The sequence below is a fragment of the Maniola hyperantus genome, chromosome 18 (genome assembly GCF_902806685.2).
Source record: "Maniola hyperantus chromosome 18, iAphHyp1.2, whole genome shotgun sequence".
In the NCBI taxonomy this organism is placed as follows: Eukaryota; Metazoa; Arthropoda; class Insecta; order Lepidoptera; family Nymphalidae; genus Maniola; species Maniola hyperantus.
In genome coordinates this window covers 5,776,617-5,794,686 of record NC_048553.1, presented here as the reverse complement: position 1 = coordinate 5,794,686, position 18,070 = coordinate 5,776,617, and the positions used below count along the sequence as shown (strand labels likewise).

The 18,070-nt window shown below is 38.7% G+C and overlaps 2 protein-coding genes across 3 annotated transcripts; one reads left to right on the top strand and one right to left on the bottom strand.

Annotated features, from left to right (window-relative positions):
- Positions 1-2,952: 2,952 nt before the first annotated feature.
- On the bottom strand, positions 2,953-4,283 carry Tssk (Testis-specific serine/threonine kinase). The gene has a single exon (XM_034978424.1). It carries the CDS (start codon positions 3,987-3,989, stop codon positions 2,955-2,957), a length of 1,035 nt encoding a protein of 344 aa, XP_034834315.1. The 5' UTR covers positions 3,990-4,283; the 3' UTR covers positions 2,953-2,954.
- Positions 4,284-5,230: 947 nt separating this feature from the next.
- Positions 5,231-17,948, top strand: Sec10 (Exocyst complex component Sec10). Of its 2 annotated transcripts, XR_011237832.1 has the most exons (14): positions 5,231-5,377; positions 5,472-5,603; positions 6,172-6,279; positions 6,835-7,032; positions 7,632-7,880; positions 8,768-8,985; positions 10,009-10,236; positions 10,531-10,690; positions 11,498-11,730; positions 12,425-12,605; positions 13,623-13,779; positions 14,768-14,940; positions 17,581-17,739; positions 17,904-17,948. XR_011237832.1 is itself a non-coding variant. In XM_069504722.1 (13 exons), the coding sequence occupies exons 1-13, from the start codon at positions 5,345-5,347 to the stop codon at positions 17,674-17,676; spliced, it is 2,166 nt and encodes a 721-aa protein (XP_069360823.1). In that variant the 5' UTR covers positions 5,231-5,344; the 3' UTR covers positions 17,677-17,948. The 2 variants fall into 2 exon arrangements, 1 of the variants encoding a protein (XP_069360823.1); XM_069504722.1 differs by having other exon boundaries at positions 17,581-17,948.
- The last annotated feature ends 122 nt before the right edge of the window (positions 17,949-18,070 follow it).

Sequence of the window (18,070 nt, the reverse complement as noted above, 5' to 3'; positions counted from 1 at the left end):
AACGTTTATCATTCTCAGAATGTAGACCTATTATAAGTAAGTAGGTAGGTATGTTTCATTTAAAAAGATTATGTGCATCATTATTTTTATTCACTGAAACATATAGTTTAAAACAATTTAGTCCTCCAATATTGAAATATGAATATGGTAAGTTCATGATTTACCTACTTTTTTCAATTACAATTTAGCCCTTAATTGCAGGCTTACGTTACTTTACTCTATGGGCTTACGCTTATCGTCGACGCAGTTTGAGATGGAAGCGAGTTTTCTTTGAATATGCTCAATATTATTCAAGGGTAGGTAGTAGTTAGTAGGTACTAGCGATACAAACCAGTACCCTCAAGGGCACAAAGTGGGCGATTCTCGGCAGGGGTTTGTAATTTTATAATTTCTAAATTTCTGGTCTGGTGGGAGGCTTTGGGTTTGGCTAGTTCCCACCCTACCGGCAAAGTCGTGCCGCCAAACGATTTAGCGTTCCGGTACGATGCCGTGTAGAAACCAAAGGGTTTAATAAAAACTGTGATACTCCTTGCAAGTTAGCCCGTTTCCACCTTAGATTGCGTCATCCCTTACCACCAGCTGAGATTGCAATCAAAGGCTAACTTGTACCTATATCTGAATAAAAAAGTAAGGAGTGAGTTTAATTAAACCCTTAATCCAATCATAGGCGGCCGCGGCATCGCAATGCGCGGTGCAAACTCTTGGCGGCACGTTTTGTCAGTGCATGGTATTGGTAATAACTAATAAGCCATGGTCGAAACTTTCCAGCGAACTCGACCAGAGACATTGTAGAGCCCCGGCCGAGAAATGAACTCACTTACAGTAAGTGAGTAGGTACCTACCTATTCCTACTGACAAAAGCCGTTTAAATGTAACTAATTAGGTACAGTGTAGCCGGCAGGAAATATTTAAGGTACATTATTTACACTTTACAAAGAGATTTCGGCTTCCTAGAGCGTTGTCTCTGACACTCATACATGTATACTTATGTGAGGTTTTCTCATAGACAGAGACAACGCTCTACGAAACTGCTATCTCTTTCTAACGTTCGATGTACAATATTTCCAAAGACATTGCACTTGTCAAATGTCTTTGAATATTTCTTGCCGAGTACCTAGGTACTCAAAGCAGTTAAGTACTAGGTAAAGTAAATTCCGATCTGATTCCCTAGTCTTTCGATCATTCTTTCTACTTCTTTATAGCATTGTTTCTAGGTGAACGCGTTTCTGGCGATACCTTATCATACGTTTACGTTGGTATGGTGCCAGCTTATCAACCACACTACAACTTTAGTGTTGAGCTAGTAAGTATTTTTGCGTTTTAAAACTATCGTGAGGGATTTCCATTATAAATATAGGTGCTCCCGGCAGTACTCACGTGGTTAGTTGACGTATGCTAACTAGTTATTAGCTTCATTTTATATTACCTACTAGCTAGCTGACCCAACCTGGCTTCGCTTGGTGGAATTTCTAAAAATACCATCTTAATGGAGTTAACGTAACAAAAAACCTATACAAAATCTCAAGTTTCTGGACTCAGTGGTTCGAGTTGTACGTTGATATGTCAGTCAGTTTCTCCATTTATATACAATTCATCTGTGGCGGTCGTCACAAAAGTGGACAGTAAACTACGCGACGTTTCCCACACTCATACAAAAAGATTATACCTAATAGTTATGTAACAATCACGCGATATGAACCTAAGACGGAAAGTAACTTACAACGATCTGACTAAATGGCACCACAGGTATCTCAGTAAGTCTGAATCACACTAATGAGTTGTTAACCTCAGGAGCTTATATTTTATGAAGTTTTGTTTGTTATACCAGAGTGAACTAGAGTTAGGGAACTCTCGGTTTGATCCTAAACAAACGATATGTCAAATGACAAATATTAGGCTAAACGTACAATCAAAGAAAAATAGGGCTACTTTAGGACTACCTGCGTCAAATGTACTAACAATGGACGCCTGCCAGTGACGTCGAAGCCTCAACAAAAGTTGGAAGTTCCCTAACTATCGTGAACTGGTAATACTTTGCCCCACTATCACAAGATTTCAAACGAACTGGGGCAAAACGGTAATTTTCACTCTTGACGCAACAAAGTAGGGCCAACGCGATTTATCCCCTATTAAAAAAATTTAGAAGGGAAACGATAAATACGACCAAAAAGGTTTGAAAAGTAAATTTTTATTTTTATTTCAGCCATTTCTTGGTTCTGTGAGTAAAGATACACAATTAACATATTTAAGAGTCCATTATTCAAACCCCATGTCCAAAGTAAATGTATCCTACAATCCTCAGATCTCGATGCTAGAGTTTTTTATAAAATATCCATTCATGTCTTTTCCGTTCGGCATTGACGCATATTCCTCGTTGTTTGTACCTAAAGTCACAAAGTATCTATAAAAATAAATACCTTCAAACCGTGAAATCGTATAAAAATGTTAGGTACTTGAAATATAACTTAAAAATTCTGGAAAAATTGTTTTATTACATTGTACCTACCTCCCTACTGATTAAATGTCCCTCCTAAAATATCCGCGGGGATATGGGAGTAAGTAAGTATTTAAAGAATGTTAGAATTTCTCAAAATATTTTCTTAGTGAAAATCTACGTTATAGAGATCAATCGTTTTGCATTTTGAGTGTACCTACTTACGTTGAAATTATGTCAGTCCGTCAGTTTCTTCCTATATATTATAATACTCTTTGGTTTCTTCTGTTATGACCCTATAGGTAGGACTAGGTATTGTATAGATTTTCGGTAGGTTAACCACATTGAAATAAAAACAGAATTTAAGACTATTATATATAAAATCTTTATTTTCACTATTGACGACTAACAATAGTCACGACGTCAATTGTAAAAAAAAAACTCAAAATAATAAAATAAATTTACTATTTTTGACGGTCGAAAAGTGTGGTCTCTGCTGTAATCTGCATGTAAAAGATTGTTAGTCGTGGGAGCGCTTGTTGATGTCATCGTGTCTCTCGCGTTCCATTTCTCGATGGTCACCAGAGACGCGGGCGCCGGTCGAAGTGCCGGCTTCGTCGTGCTTGCCCGGCGAATGCGGAGCCGAAGGAGCGGATTGCACTAAGCGCCCCATCAGACTAGCGCTCTTATCTTTCCGAGGTCTCGTCCACTCATGAGATAAAACTCGATCTAAAGTAAGTCGTAAAGTGATGTCCGGCTCCAGAATGTGCCGCACGATGGACTTTGCTGCAGCAGACACACTGTCACGAATTCGGGACCGAAATACCCAATTGCGAGACATTTGGTCTTTGAGAAGCTTGCGCAGGTTGGAGTCATCGAATGGCATAGAAGCGTTAAGCATTATGAATAGTATGATTCCTAGAGACCAAACATCAGCCAATTTTGGATTGTAAGGTGTTCCACTCACCACCTCAGGCGCCGCGTACGCTGCGGATCCGCAATAAGTTTGGCTCAGCACGCGTCTGTTCTCACCATCCGTACAGAATCTCGCGAAACCAAAATCAGCCAACTTCACGTTAAATCGTCTCGATAGCAAAATATTCTCACATTTCAGATCACGATGAGCAATATTTTTGCTGTGTAGATACTGCAAGCCATTAGCCATTTGACGGAACCATAACTTGGCCTGGTTTTCTGGCACAACACCGCTCCGCTTTATGAAATCCAAGAGATCGCCATTATCAGCATAACGCATAAAAATGAATACTCGTGGTCCCCGTTGTAGGATACTGTGGACTTGAATGATATACGGGTTCTCTATCTTTGTCAAAATGTCTAGTTCACGAGGAAAAAACTTTTCTAAAAAATCCCGAGGTGCCTTTTCTTTATCGAAGATCTTGCAAGCGAGGTGCATCCGCTTGGGGCTGGATGCATCGCAGTATTCCGCCAGATGGACAGTGGCGTACGATCCTTGTCCGATTTTTTTGCCGATAAGATAGCCTCTTTGTTCCAAGGCATTGACCTCGGAGCTGCGAGGGCTGAGGCGCTCAGCCATTGAGCTCTAACGATTTTATCCTAACCCGGTTAGGATACATTGGACATCTCACGCTTTGCGTTATTTAGAATGTTCAGTGGACCTGTCAAATTGTTCGATATATTTGTATATTTTCCACTCAACTCTCATTAAAGAGAGCAAAACAATACAATATTCGTTATTGGCACGCACAAAATTTTATCAAAATATTACGACATCACAAAGAATTTGGATATAAAAAACGCTTCCACTAGTAGCAAATCTTCCAAAAAGACGTTTTTGCTACATCAATCAATTTTTTTCTTTTGTTTCTAAAATTCAAACAAATTTTTTAAACACGCCTGCTGTGTGAAAGAAGGATGCATGTACAGGTCCCTAAGTACCTACGGTACCTACCTATAAGTGACTAGTTAATTTTATTCAGCAAATAATGCAATATTATCATCATTATGATCAACCCATGACCGGCTCATTAAAAAACACGGGTCTCCTCTCAGAGTGAGAAGGGTTTTGGCCATAATCTACCACTCTGGCCAAGTGCGGACTGGCAGACTTCACACACCTTCGAGAACATTATAGAGAAATCTCAGGCATGCAGATTTCCTCACGATGTTTTCCTTCACCGTTAAAGCAAGTGATATTTAATTACGTAAAACGCACATATAGCTCCGAAAAGTTAGAGGTGCGTGTCCGGGATCGAGCCCCCGACCTTCGACTAGGAGGCGGACGTGCTAACCTACAACGGCTATCACAAATGCAATGTATTTTTAAGCAACACTAGGCTCACTAGGCTAGGGGTCACTAAAAACGATTGCTGAATAAATACGTAAACGTATGGCGACCGGCAGTTTTTGGCTGAATATTAAAACGTTGATATTGTTTTACAGTTCAAATGACATGCCCATATAGTTGACTTTAGTTTTATTAATTAATCCTGAATCCTGATCCACTCGCGAGTCGAGGGCGCAGGTTCGAGTTGATTAATTATTCCTCTAATCCTCCTTCAATGCGCACGAACTTGCGAAGGGCGTACAAGCCACAAAGTTGATGCTTTAAGGCTTTTGTTTATATAACTAACTATAAACTAACTAGTTAACTAGTTAATTATGATCGTGATAAAATTTGTTTTATAAGTTTTCCTGATTCCAGTCCTGACGCCATCAATCTAGTAACACTTCCGAACGGTTAACTAAAACGTCATCTGTTTGTTGTCACATGTCTTGTCATATGAAAGTTGAATTGTCATTGTCTGTCAATGTCATTGTTGATAAACAAGGAGGAAAATAGGCGTTAAAAACTAAAAATTGAATAATAAAATATTTTATACTTTCTTAATTTAAAATAACAGCTATTTTAGGAAAAACCGAGGATCAAAGATGATGAACCAATATATAAAGGAATTAGAACAGGTATGTTCAAGTTACACATTTGGCGATGACTTTCTTGAATGCATTTCTTTATTTGCAATTTATAATACTTAATATCAAATAACTACGATTTAAGGACCCATTTGACCCAGATGAATTTGTTGAGAGGATGGTACGCCGCAGCATGCAGGAGTGTCGCCTTCAGGACGATCAGTTGGACCCAGAAATGATTCATGATATATTCACACAAGCTATCCAGGATTTGAAAGTAAGGGACTGCTAAAACCGTATTATTATTAAATCCTTCAATTTTCTTAGTGTTGAACGTCCTCATTAGTAAGACGGAACTGCAAAGTATCAGTGAAAGACCTAAAAATTTTTTGCTTAAGAGACTTGACAGGTTGACGATAGCAACAAGTAGATTTGAGGTGGATAAGCTGCCAGTGCATCAGCAGAATCTGTGCCTCATACACAGAAACGGGGCTAAAAGTTATGTGTACATGATGTGTGTTGTCTAATTTTTGTCACATCATAATAACTATGCTTATAAATTATTTACACCTTAAAAGTTGTCTTAAGAGTTAGATGTCTATTGTACTAAGTTTGTCTATCATAGGGGGTTCTTTCGAACAACAAATAGTGTGTTTCACTTAGGGCCAAAATATTTTGTTCTCGCATGGCCTGTATTGAATTTCTCGCTATGCTCAGGATTCTACTTTAGAATCCTTTGCTTCGCTCTGAATTCAAAATAACACCCTTGATGAACAAAATATGCCTCTGACCCCTTGTAACATAAACAACTATGTATTATGTTATTATTATTTGCTTTTTCTCAGGTACTTCAAGAAAGACAAGAAAGAAAGTGTTCTAGACTGGAGCAAGCTGTGCAGGAAGAAGAAAAGTTATATGTGACTAAACTTTCTGAAATAATGGAACAACATTCAGTAAGTCTTAGCATTCTTTACTTTATATTTCTTTACTTTACTTGGCATTCCGAACCAGTGGTAGATGCATCCGACTATTCGCAAGTACTTGTAAAGTTTATTTGAATAAAAATGATTTATATTTTATTTATTTATTTTATAGTTGATTGCCTTGAGAACACTAGCTTTTGCTTGAGACATGTTAGTGTGATAATTTATAGCCTATAGCTACAGTAGTTATCTATCCAGTGAAAGAGTTTTTAGAATTGTAACATTATTCATTCTACATACAAACTACCTAATTTACCTCTATAATGTTAGTATAGATTTATTACAAGATATTGTAACTAGGAATTGTCTAAAACTGTCTAACATGGTATAGTTCCCGGCAGTTAAATACTATGTCTGCCCTATGATGCGAGTGCGAGCTCGCGCAGGTCTTGTTCCACGTGCTCGTGTACTGTGTACGGATGCAGCACCCACTTTAATGAAGACAGCGAACGCGTAACGATGCGTATTGCGGTTAACTTCAAGAACAACTTCTTTAAAAAAATAACTCATGATTTTCTATTCCAGCACTGTGTGAATGTATTCAGTTCGCTAGACGAGAGAATGTCGCGTTGTGGAGGCCGCGCTTTGGATGTGGGAGAGAAGTTAGGTGCTGCCAGAGCTCCTAGAGCGAGAGCGGCAGCTGCGAGGGACCTCCTGTCACATTTGGCGAACTTCCTGAGTCCTGGCCCAATGCTTTCTGACTTGTTCAATGACCCTAATAAGGTATTTACAAAAATATTTGTTTTACAACTGATGTAAACTGGTAATAGGCCACCATGTTGTTTTATGCTCTTATATTATCATGGACTGTGGCCTGTGCCGCTACGCGCATGCATGCCACACACAAGCATACTAATTTGCTTTACTTGTAAATGACGAATGTATGTTATGCTTTGCCCATTTTGCTGTTTGGTTTTATTAAGTTCGTGTTTTCCGCCAACCAATGTGAAATTTCTGTAAATTTCTGTATGAAAATGTATATGAAAAAAAAAACAAACAAAAAACTATGTAAGTGGTCATTATCTGATTTATGATCATGATCTAGTTTGCTTCATTTTAGAATGTGTGTTCAAAGTTTTGTTGTACTCCTTCATATGACATAACCTACCTATCTACCAAACATAATGTTTTACCACAAAAACCTCCTGCTAAAAATATAATTTCTTAGACAAAATGTGATTGAATATTTATTAAAAAGCATGTTATTTGGATCTGTTTTCGTTTTATTCACTAAAATTATCCTAGTTTTATATTGATATTTCTAAGTATTTCTAGGTAGTATCTTTTATTTTAAAAATAAATAAAACAATCTATTTCCACAGCTCAATGAAGCGGCTGATGTAATTCAAAAGTTATACACCATTGCTCAAGAACTACCGCCTGATAAGTTTGAGGTAGCCAAGAAGAAGATAGAGGCCAAGTATGATGAAATTGAAAGGAGCCTCATTGAAGAGTTTGTGAAGGCTCAGAATCAAGGCAATGTTACTAAAATGAAGGACATTGCCACTATTATGACTAATTTTAAAGGATACTCTCAATGTGTTGATGCTTACATTGAAACCAGTCAAATGGTAAGTATATTGCATATTTTTAGGGTACCGTACCTCAAAAGGAAAAACGGAACCCTTGTAGGATCACTTTGTTGTCTGTCTGTCCGTCTGTCTGTCAAGAAACCTACAGGGTACTTCCCATTGACCTAGAATTATGAAATTTGGCTGGTAGGTAGGTCTTGTAGCTGACATTTGGGGAAAAATCTGAAAACCGTGAATTTAGGCTTACATCACAAAAAAAAATATTGTGGTCATGAACTAATAATTAGTATTTTCAATTTTATAACTAAGATAACTATATCAAGTGGGGTATCATATGAAAGGTCTTCACCTGTGCATTCTAAAATAGATTTTTTTTTTAATATATCATAGTTTTTGAATTATCCTGCAAAATGTCGAAAAAATACGACTGTAGTATGGAACCCTCATTGCGTGAGCCTGACTCGCACTTGGCCGGTTTTTTAAATATAAATAGCGAGCAAACGAGCAGGTGGGTCACCTGATGTTAAGTGATTACTGCAGCCCATAAACATTTGCAGCACCAGAGGAACCTCCCATGCGCTGCCGGCGTTTAAGGATTTTATTGATCCGCCCCCTTAAATAAGCCCATGTTGAAATCTAGTGGGAACACCGCCAATGCAGTTGGTTCCACAGTATGCATCTGCGGTGAATAAATGATCTGACACAATGGGCTGTCCAAGTGCACCAGGCACACAGGTGGTGAGGGTGAAATTGCTTATGGTGGCGTGCGGTGCGGTTGTATAAAAAGCAGGGGGAGAGGTAAAACAACTCTTATTATAGAAAAATACTGGAGCCAAAGTAGAAAGTACAAAAAACTGTGAGGTTCTGTCTGAGGTTGAGACTATGACATATTGGATAAAAATATTCTTTTGTTTATACACTTTCAGAACACCTTACTTGGCAAGGATATATTTGCAGCGGTCCTTCCTCTCTGCAAGAAGAACTACACAGTGATCAGTAGTGTGTTCCCCAACCCTGACCAGGTGATCAGCAAGTTTGTGTTGAACATCTTTCATCTCAAACTGCAGAAGTACATACAAACTAAACTGGCCGATAAAAATGATATGGACAAGTATTTGCGCAACTTATATGATATGTATATCAGGTAATAAAAATTTGTTTTGCTTTGATAAATTATTATGACTTTATATACTATTTCATTATAAAACTGCCTTGATATGGGAATCAAATGAAAGGGTTCAAGTAACAACGATCTCTATGTACAATGAAATGGCCATTTCAAACAAAAAATATTTCTGAATATTTCTGTAAGGTAACTCACTTGCTTGCTTGCTTATAAATTGATGACCGGGTAGGTACTGGAAGTTGTTGTCAAAAATAGTAAAGCAATTTTATGGTCTATTACACATGAGGAGGAGGAGAATGTATATTGCCATTATTTCAATACTGAAGATTCTTTTAACTTTTTCTAATTTTTAGTTTGTTTATATTCTTAGATGTAAAGGCAGATTAATTTTGCGTTGACACGGCAATTTTTACTGCTTAATGGTACCTACCTAACCTAACCTAACCTAACGCACAACAGACGGAAACGTTTAAGTGCGGAAACCAGCCCAGAATGAAGAAAGAAAGAAGGTACCTACCTACTAACAAGTTGAGATAGCCTGATGGTTAGGTTGTCCGCCTCTTAATCGAAAAATGGCGGTTCAATCCTGGGCTTGCACTTACCTCTTCGGAGTTTTGTGCGCTTTAAGTAATTAAATATCACTTGCTTTAACGATGAAGGAAATCAATGTTCTTCTCAAAGGTGTGTGAAGTCTGCCAATCCGCACTTGACCAGCGTGGTAGACTATGGCCAAAACCCTTTTCAATCTGAGACCAGACCCGCGGGGTGACTACGTATCTCGCGACAGGCTTGCGACAGGCGTAAATCTCGCGATCATTGCTGTCAAAAAGAGACAGCAATAGCCACAAAGCAAAATAAGAAGAATAGAGACAGCAAATAGACTGTCGCATTGCTACTGCTGTCGCGTTACTGTCGCTACTGCAACGACTTACGTAATCACCCCGCCTTGCTCTATATTGAGCCGGAGATGAGTTGATCATCATGATGATGATGAACATACCTTAACATCGACTATTGTGCAACTATAGCATTACTTTTTAGCACACAAAAAGTTTGTGATGAGCTGGTAGCTGCGAACTTAGTCTCCGCCGATGGAAACACGGCTACTGGGGATCTTCGTAGAGAAGCTCTAGTCAATGGAGCAATGGCGGGGGCTGCTGATGGATATGCCGCTTTGGAGATACGACGGTTGAAAGCTGTTCTTTCCAACGCTCTCAACGTGTATTATAATGAGAAACAGCACGTTAAAAAGCAGATCCAGGGTGGAGGGTGAGTAATTTATTTGAGACAGAACTGATGCATTATTTTTACCCGACTGCGCAACGCAAGGGAGTGGTTAGGTATGTGTTGTTTAAATCACTTTTATGATACCTACTTTTCAAGGAAAGTTATTTAAAATTGTATTTGGCTATGTGTTTATCAGTCAACTGAAAAGCCGGCAATGCATTGGTGGTTCCTATATGCCAAATTTGCGTTAGTTGCTGTGCGTTGATAGACCATACTGTCTGTCATTGCTAGAGCCTCTGATCACTATCAGTACATAACACCAAAGAATTATTGTAGTTTTCAAGAGCTTCGGCGTGATTTACAAGCGGTGATAGGAACACGGGCAAATATCAACATCGCTCAGATTGAGAACTACGGCGGTGAAACCTTCCTCAGCGAACAGCTCGTACAGAAGATGCTGAGTGACGCAAAGACATCTTTTACTAGGTGTAAAACTGTGAGTATAAAGTATCTGGTAGAATAACTTATGTGCAACAGGTTTTATCAGTACCTTCCCTTATTATAAATGCGAAAGTGTGTTTGTTTGATGGTTTGTCCTTCAATCACGCCGTAACGGGGCAACGGATCGACCTGATTTTTTGCATGGGTATATAGTTAAGGACCTGTGGCCCTACCGCGGTTGCTTGACAGCTACAATGTCACGATCGCAATCATCTCTGATTGGTTAATGCTCGCTCACTATTGGCCACAATGCATTGTTGCACCAAGAATCGCACAAATTCAGCCAATCAATACTATTGAGATTGTGATAATGATTGATGTAGGTTTTAGACAATCGCTCTACTGGAGAGTGACATGGGCTACTTTTTATCCCGGAAAATCAAAGAGTTCCCACGGGATTTTTGAGACCCTAAATTCACGCGTACGAAGTCGCGAGCATCAGCTAGTTTAATATAAATCTAAATATACAATAGAACGAAAAGGTGACTGACTGACTGACTGACTGATCTATCAACGCACAGCTCAAACTACTGGACGGATCGGGCTGAAATTTGACATGCAGATAGCTATTATGACGTAGGCATCCGCTAAGAGAGGATTTAAAAAAATTCAACCTCTAAGGGGGTGAAATAGAGGTTTGAAATTTGTGTAGTCCACGCGAACGAAGTCGCGAGCGTAAGCTAGTGATAAACAAATTAATTGTTTATTGTTCAAATAATTCAAAAAATATTTCGTAATTTATAAATAATTCTTTTTGTATATCTCTCAAAATGTTTTATAACAAGCCCTACTCACATTGCAGCTGTGTACCCCGAACGAGCTATCTAGTACTACGATAGCGTTACTGGATACTTTGATACAGAACTTGCTCATAGAGCACGTGGACTACGCGCTCGACTTGGGCCTGCAATCCATACCCATTGCGGAGAACAAGTCACCGCCTCAGATTTACTTCTTCGATATCGTGAACCAAGCCAATAAAATTGTTAAGGTGTTTGGGGAACATTTTCAGGAATCTGTGTTGCCCTGTTTGAGGTACTTGATAATTATTTTTTACTACCCATGTTACAAATGTGAAAGTGTGTTTTTGTTTGTCGGTTTGTTGGTTTGTCCTTTCAATCACGTTGCAACGGAGCAACGGACCGACGTGGTTTTTTTTGCATTAAACCCTTACCCCTTCGGTTTCTACACGGCATCGTACCGGAACGCTTAATCGCTTGGCGGCACTGCTTTGCCGGTAGGGTGGTAACTAGCCACGCCTGAAGCCTCCCATCAGACAAACTTCTGTCGGCAGTCCCCATTGACTGACAATTTATTTTTAGTTTAGAGATTGTGTACATCACAATAGGGATAATGACCACTAGTCAAATCAGCGACTTTTTACCAAACGTCAGAACGCTTGTTTAGTAAGGGAGCTTGTACGAAATACATAAATGTGACGTCATAACTGTTTGACGTATTTTTTAGTTTAATCGATAATTTAAAATGGTTAGCAAACTTAAAACCAACGGCGGCCGTAGTAGGTTTTACGAATTATGGAAGACTCTATTTAATAGTTCCTAAGGTATATATTTTTTTATGATGCAGCCTAAGATGGAGCGCGCTTGCCTAGAAGATACCTATTCACTCTTGACTTGAAGGTATATTATTATTGGAGGAAAACTGATGCTGATGCTTTATTTTGACAAAGTCAGCATCCCTATCAGCAACATGGTCATCGTTTTAACAGTAAACAAGGCGAGTGTATCCAACGAAAGAACACCATAATGGAACAATTGGAGAACAAACTAGATGCAGGGTTGGAACGTGCAATCTCCGCTGTAGTGGGCTGGGTAAAGCTCCACCTTCAAACTGAACAGAAGAAAACTGACTTCAAACCCGAGGGAGATATTGATACCTTGGCATCGTCCGTACGTAACCACACAGTTCTATAACTATCCCATTTCCTTTAATGGTACAAGTAACTCTGGAAGCATTGAAGTAGTATGGAAGCAACTGCCTAAACTTTTCGATAGGGTCCGTCTATTAGGCGTCTAGGTGGTGGTCTGATCGTAACCACACAGTTCTATAACTATCCCATTTACTTTAATAGTACAACTAACTCTAGAAGCATTGAAGTAGTCTGCAAGGAATCGCTTCAAGTGATAAGGCTGTTTTTACACATTTTATTTTATGTTGTACTAGGTGATGCTGATTGAAGGATTAAGGTTTTTAAAATCCCGCGGGAACTCTTTTATTTTACGGGATAAAAAGTAGCCTAAGTCCTTCCCCGGGATGTAAACTATCTTCTATACCAAATTTCGTCAAAATCGGTTAAACGGATGAACCGTGAAAAGCTAGCAGGCAGACACTTTCGCATTTATAATATAAGTATGGATTATATAATTTTCTTTTTCTTTATACTTGTTGCGATCTGTCTAACAAGAAAAAAACTCGTGGACATTTGTAATGAATAGTGCCAGACTCTTATAAACTGAATTGATGATCTTTTAAAATTAGTTATCACTACTCATATTATAAATGCGAAAGTGTGTTTGTTTGTTGGTTTTTAGTTCCTATACCTCGCAACTGATCGACGTGTTTGTTTGCATGTATATAGTTAAATACTTGGAAAGTGACTTAGGTACTTTTTATCGCGGAAACTCCAAGAGTTCCCACGGGATTTTTGAAAGCCTAATCTAAATTAATATAAAAAGAAAAGGTGACTGACTGACTGACTGATCTATCAACGCACAGCTCAAACTACTGGACGGATCGGGCTGAAATTAGGCATGCTGATAGCTGTTATGACGCAGGCATCCGCTAAGAAAAGATTTTTGAAAATTCAAACCTCCAAGGGGGTGAAATATGAGTTTGAAATTTATGTAGTCCACTCAGACGAAATTGCGAGCATAAGCTAGTCCGTTAATAAAGTTTTATTCCAACAGGCATGTGTAGCAGTTGTATCTTATTTAAACTCGGTGATGGACAAAATACACACGGAGTTAGAAGGAGATAACCTCCATGCAGTGTCATTGGAGCTCGCCGTCCGTCTGCACCGTGTCATATACGACCATTTGCAGAACTTCCAGTTTAATTCTGCGGGTAAGAACTTTTTGCCGTCTTAATTCTCAGTTTCATTAGCACACTAAGATGTAGTTGTCCGTTGTACGTGAGACTGCTTATGCAGCTCCTCACTGGATCCTCAAGCCAGCCGAGCTCACTTCAGAATCGAAGCAGGCCAGGTGTCTAACACTGAATGATAGCCACCGAGGTTGGTTGGTTCTACATTGCTGCTTCACTGGGTGATTTTTTTAAAGAATATTAGCCTAGTTAATTGCTGACTAATATTCCCCTTTCCCCTCCAACTAAGCGTAAAGCTTAATATTAAAATATGTTTTGGTAGAAGACCTTCAACGGATTAAAAAATTAGCTCGGTGGCTATCATTCAATGTTAGACACTGAGTTAGTGAATTACCCCGCAGGTGGGCGGACATTTATTGCCTTTAAATAGAGTAGATATCGTTCTAGAGAATATACTCCCGAAATTCAATATTGTGGGAATAATATAATTTTCGGGACTAAGGATTCATAGTCCTGTGGGATCCGAGTCTGAGAAGAGTTTTTTTTAATACAAGTAGCGAGCAAACGGTCATTTTTGTTCGTAAACATTTGCAGCACTAAAGGAATCGCCAATGTGTTTCTAGCTTTTCGGGAATTTGTTGATTCGCCCCTTGAGAACTATGCTCGGCGTTTCTCTACGCGATCAAATCTATGAATAGTCATTCCTTCATCCTGAGACCTGTTCTCAGTAGTGGGCCGGCGATAGCTTGATGATGATGACGATTCTGTATATATTCGAGATGTAAATAGGAGTTTTTCAGTTATTTAGATACTAAGTTAGCCCTTGACTGCAATCTCACCTAAATGATGATGCAATCTACGATAGAAGCCAGCTAACTTAGACTGGAAGGGGTATGGCAGTTTTTATTAACTTTATACCCCTTTGGTTTCTACACGGCATCGTAACGGAACGCTTAATCGCTTGGCGGCACGGCTTTGCGGTAAAATAACTTCCGTTTCTATTAATCAGGTGCAATGATAGCGATATGCGACGTGAAGGAATACCGCTCGGCGGTGTGTGGTCGGGGTCCGCGCGCGGCGCCTGCTCCTGCGCACGCGTTGTTTGACACCTTGCACGCACTGTGCAACCTTCTGCTGGTCAAGCCGGAGAACCTGCATCAAGTCTGCGAGGGAGAGACACTGGTATGTATTTAAATGATATTGATGGATGTTTCAATCGATCAGGTGCAATAATACACCGGTGTCTGTGGAACAGACTAGTATACTTAAGTAATTAAGTATCCAGAATCAGTACCCTTATTATAAATGAGAAAGTGTGTTGGTTTGTCCTTCAATCACGTCGCAACGGTGCAACGAATTGACGTGATTTTTGCATGGGTATAAATAAAGACCTGGAGAGTGACATAGGATACTTTTTATCCCGGAAAATCAAAGAGTTCCCATGGGATTTTTAAAATTCTTATTCCACGCGGACGAAGTCGCGGGCATCAGCTAGTAATTATTATAAACAGGGTAAATACAAACTTAATTGGAAAACTCATCATAAAAATGTAGTAAATATCTATAATTATTCAAACAATTGAGAGTGGTGTCCGGAAAGAAGCAGCAGTTTTTTTTCCGTAGTAAGGTCTAGAAATAAGCATAGAGAAGAAGTGACGATGGTGTGATGAAGGAGGAAAACAGGTGGACCGAACAGGCACAAAATAGGGAATTGTAGAGAAATCGGAGGGAGACGTCCCAAGCTTCCCCAATTTACTTGGTTGACCTTATACGCGACAGGCAATCGGGAAGGGAACCCCCTGCACACCCGCACAGCCCCCGCGTTAAACCGGTGTGGGCGAGCACGGGTGACGTGACATACCCCGATTGTCATCTCAACATATCGCGGACTATACCTGGTCTTCCGCACTGAGATGTAACGTGGGAACTCTTTGATTAACTGAGGTAAAAGTAGCCTATGTAGTTCTGCTAAACAGATGAGCCCGCGATTTCATCAGCGTGGATTAAGGTTTTTTTTAAATCTTGTGTGAAATCTTTAATTATGCAGACAAAAAGTAGCATATGTATGGATGCAGCCTGCAGGCTACCTATATCTGTACCAAACATTAAAATTGGTTAAAAGGTTAGGCCGTAAAAGCTATGGATAGGACAACAGAACACTTTTGCATTTATAATATTAGTATGTATGGATTTTAGGTAATTTTATTGATTACATAGTGTAATTTTAATGCGCACACATTGTAAAATGTGCAACCTTAGTAGTGAAACCCGAGAAAGAACTTAAACGGTCAAAGATCTGAACTATTTTTGGGTTAGTAAAAATGCTGTGTCATAGAAATATTATCTATGTCACGTACTCGTAGAACACGTTTTTATTGACTCTGTAATTTAAATAATTATTATGCTGTTTAGTGGAATTTTCCGATTTGTTTTTAAAAAACTATTCATGTATAATGCGTCTCGTAATTATTTTTATACCTATAGTACACGACAGGTCGAGATGGCAATCTGGGTATGAGGCGGGGGGGGGGGGGGGGGGGGGGGGGGGCTCGTACACCCGCACGTCATGACTGAGCCGGACTGAGCTGTGTGCGGGGCGTCCCCACCCCATCTTAACTTGTCGCGGACCGTACATGAAATAACATTATTGTAAATCCAATTTTTGAAAAGTGCAACCCCCGAGTTTCTTGCCGATTTTTCTGAGCAGAAAGGCATTCCGAACCAGTCGAAGAATCATTTGACGGTTCAAAAGCACTTGTAAAAATTTATTTGAATCTTTCTATTTATATTTCTCAATAATTTCATTTCTAACAACTAGTGATGTGCAGTGTGCACTTCAGACAGGTAAAACGGCATTGCCTTCCTATTTCTTTTTCGACTGTATAATAATAACATGTTCCTGGTATTTATCCCAGATAGGATTGTGTATAGAGCTAATTTAGTGTTTTATCCTGATTTCCATCATATCTCCAGGGCCGATAAAGATGCTTAACTTTTGTATAGGAATTTTGGGGACTAGATGTAATATTTTTGATATAGCAAGTTACAATAGATACCTATATCAAAATATTTGTTTTTTAATATTATCGAAGTGAAAACATCTTTAGGAGCGAGCGCGTTAGGAAGTTTTGGAACGAGTAAAAACGTCAAGGCCGCGTCACCGACATGCTAATAAAACGAATAGTGCTTGGAGTGCCGATAGGTGTAAAAACTAAGCTAATATTGTAATTTAATTGATTGATACTACATTCTACAATGAATTTGAAAATCCAAAAATAAAACTAGGTACCTACTGTTATTTCGTAGTTTGAAGTTTTCAATTATGTCGGTAGTCCCAAGATTGGTAGTCCCCACTGACTGCCAATTTTTTTTATGTCAAAACGTTTTGAATAGAATAGAATAAAATATATTGTTATTCAAGTAAACTTTTACAAGTGATTTTCAATCGTAAAATAATTTAATTTACCACTGGTTCGGAATACCGTTCCTACCGAGAAGAACCAGCAAGAAACACGGCGGTTGCTATTTTCAAGTATTCAATTTGCACTAATATTATGCCATACTGTACAAGCGATTGCAGCCCGTGCATTGCTGGAGCCAGTCAAATCCAAGCTTTTTTTATCATTTACATAGTCTTCGACTGTGTAATATTCTTTTTTAAGAGCATACTTTTACTTTATAGATTTTTTAAACTTGCGTAAGTCAAAAATTGATTGTGGAGTGGGTGGTTTATTTGCTTGTAGACATCATCTTCTATAGTCTATTCCCCAAAATTTCCTATACTAAAGTTAAGTAAGTTACTCTAAATATATTTTTTTCCAGGCGGAGTTGGACCATTCAATCCTACACAACTTCATCCAACTGCGATCGGACTACAAGAGTCATAAGTTATCAAGCTTTCTCAAGGGACTGTCATAATTTATAGCGAAGACATTACGTTGTATTAATAGCTCTAACTTATATTGTCCAAGTGATATATTGGGGCCGATTCTCTTGTACACAATCTCTAAACTAAACTAAATTAACAGGTCTAAATCTAGTGCTATCCTTTTCCGCAAGTAACATTATGAAAGGAATAGCAATAGATTTAGACGTGCCATTTTCGTTTAGTTTAGAGATTGTGTACAAGAGAATTAGCCACATTGTTGCTGTATATTATTTTAACATTATTTATTAAACTCGATTGCTAATTAACTTATTTGTTTTTAATTAACTGCTGTTTACACTGTTTTATAATTTAAGTTAATCGTGATATTTTTCATTGCTACGCTTTATTGCTGAATAGGTAGAATCTATAATTATTTTATGTATA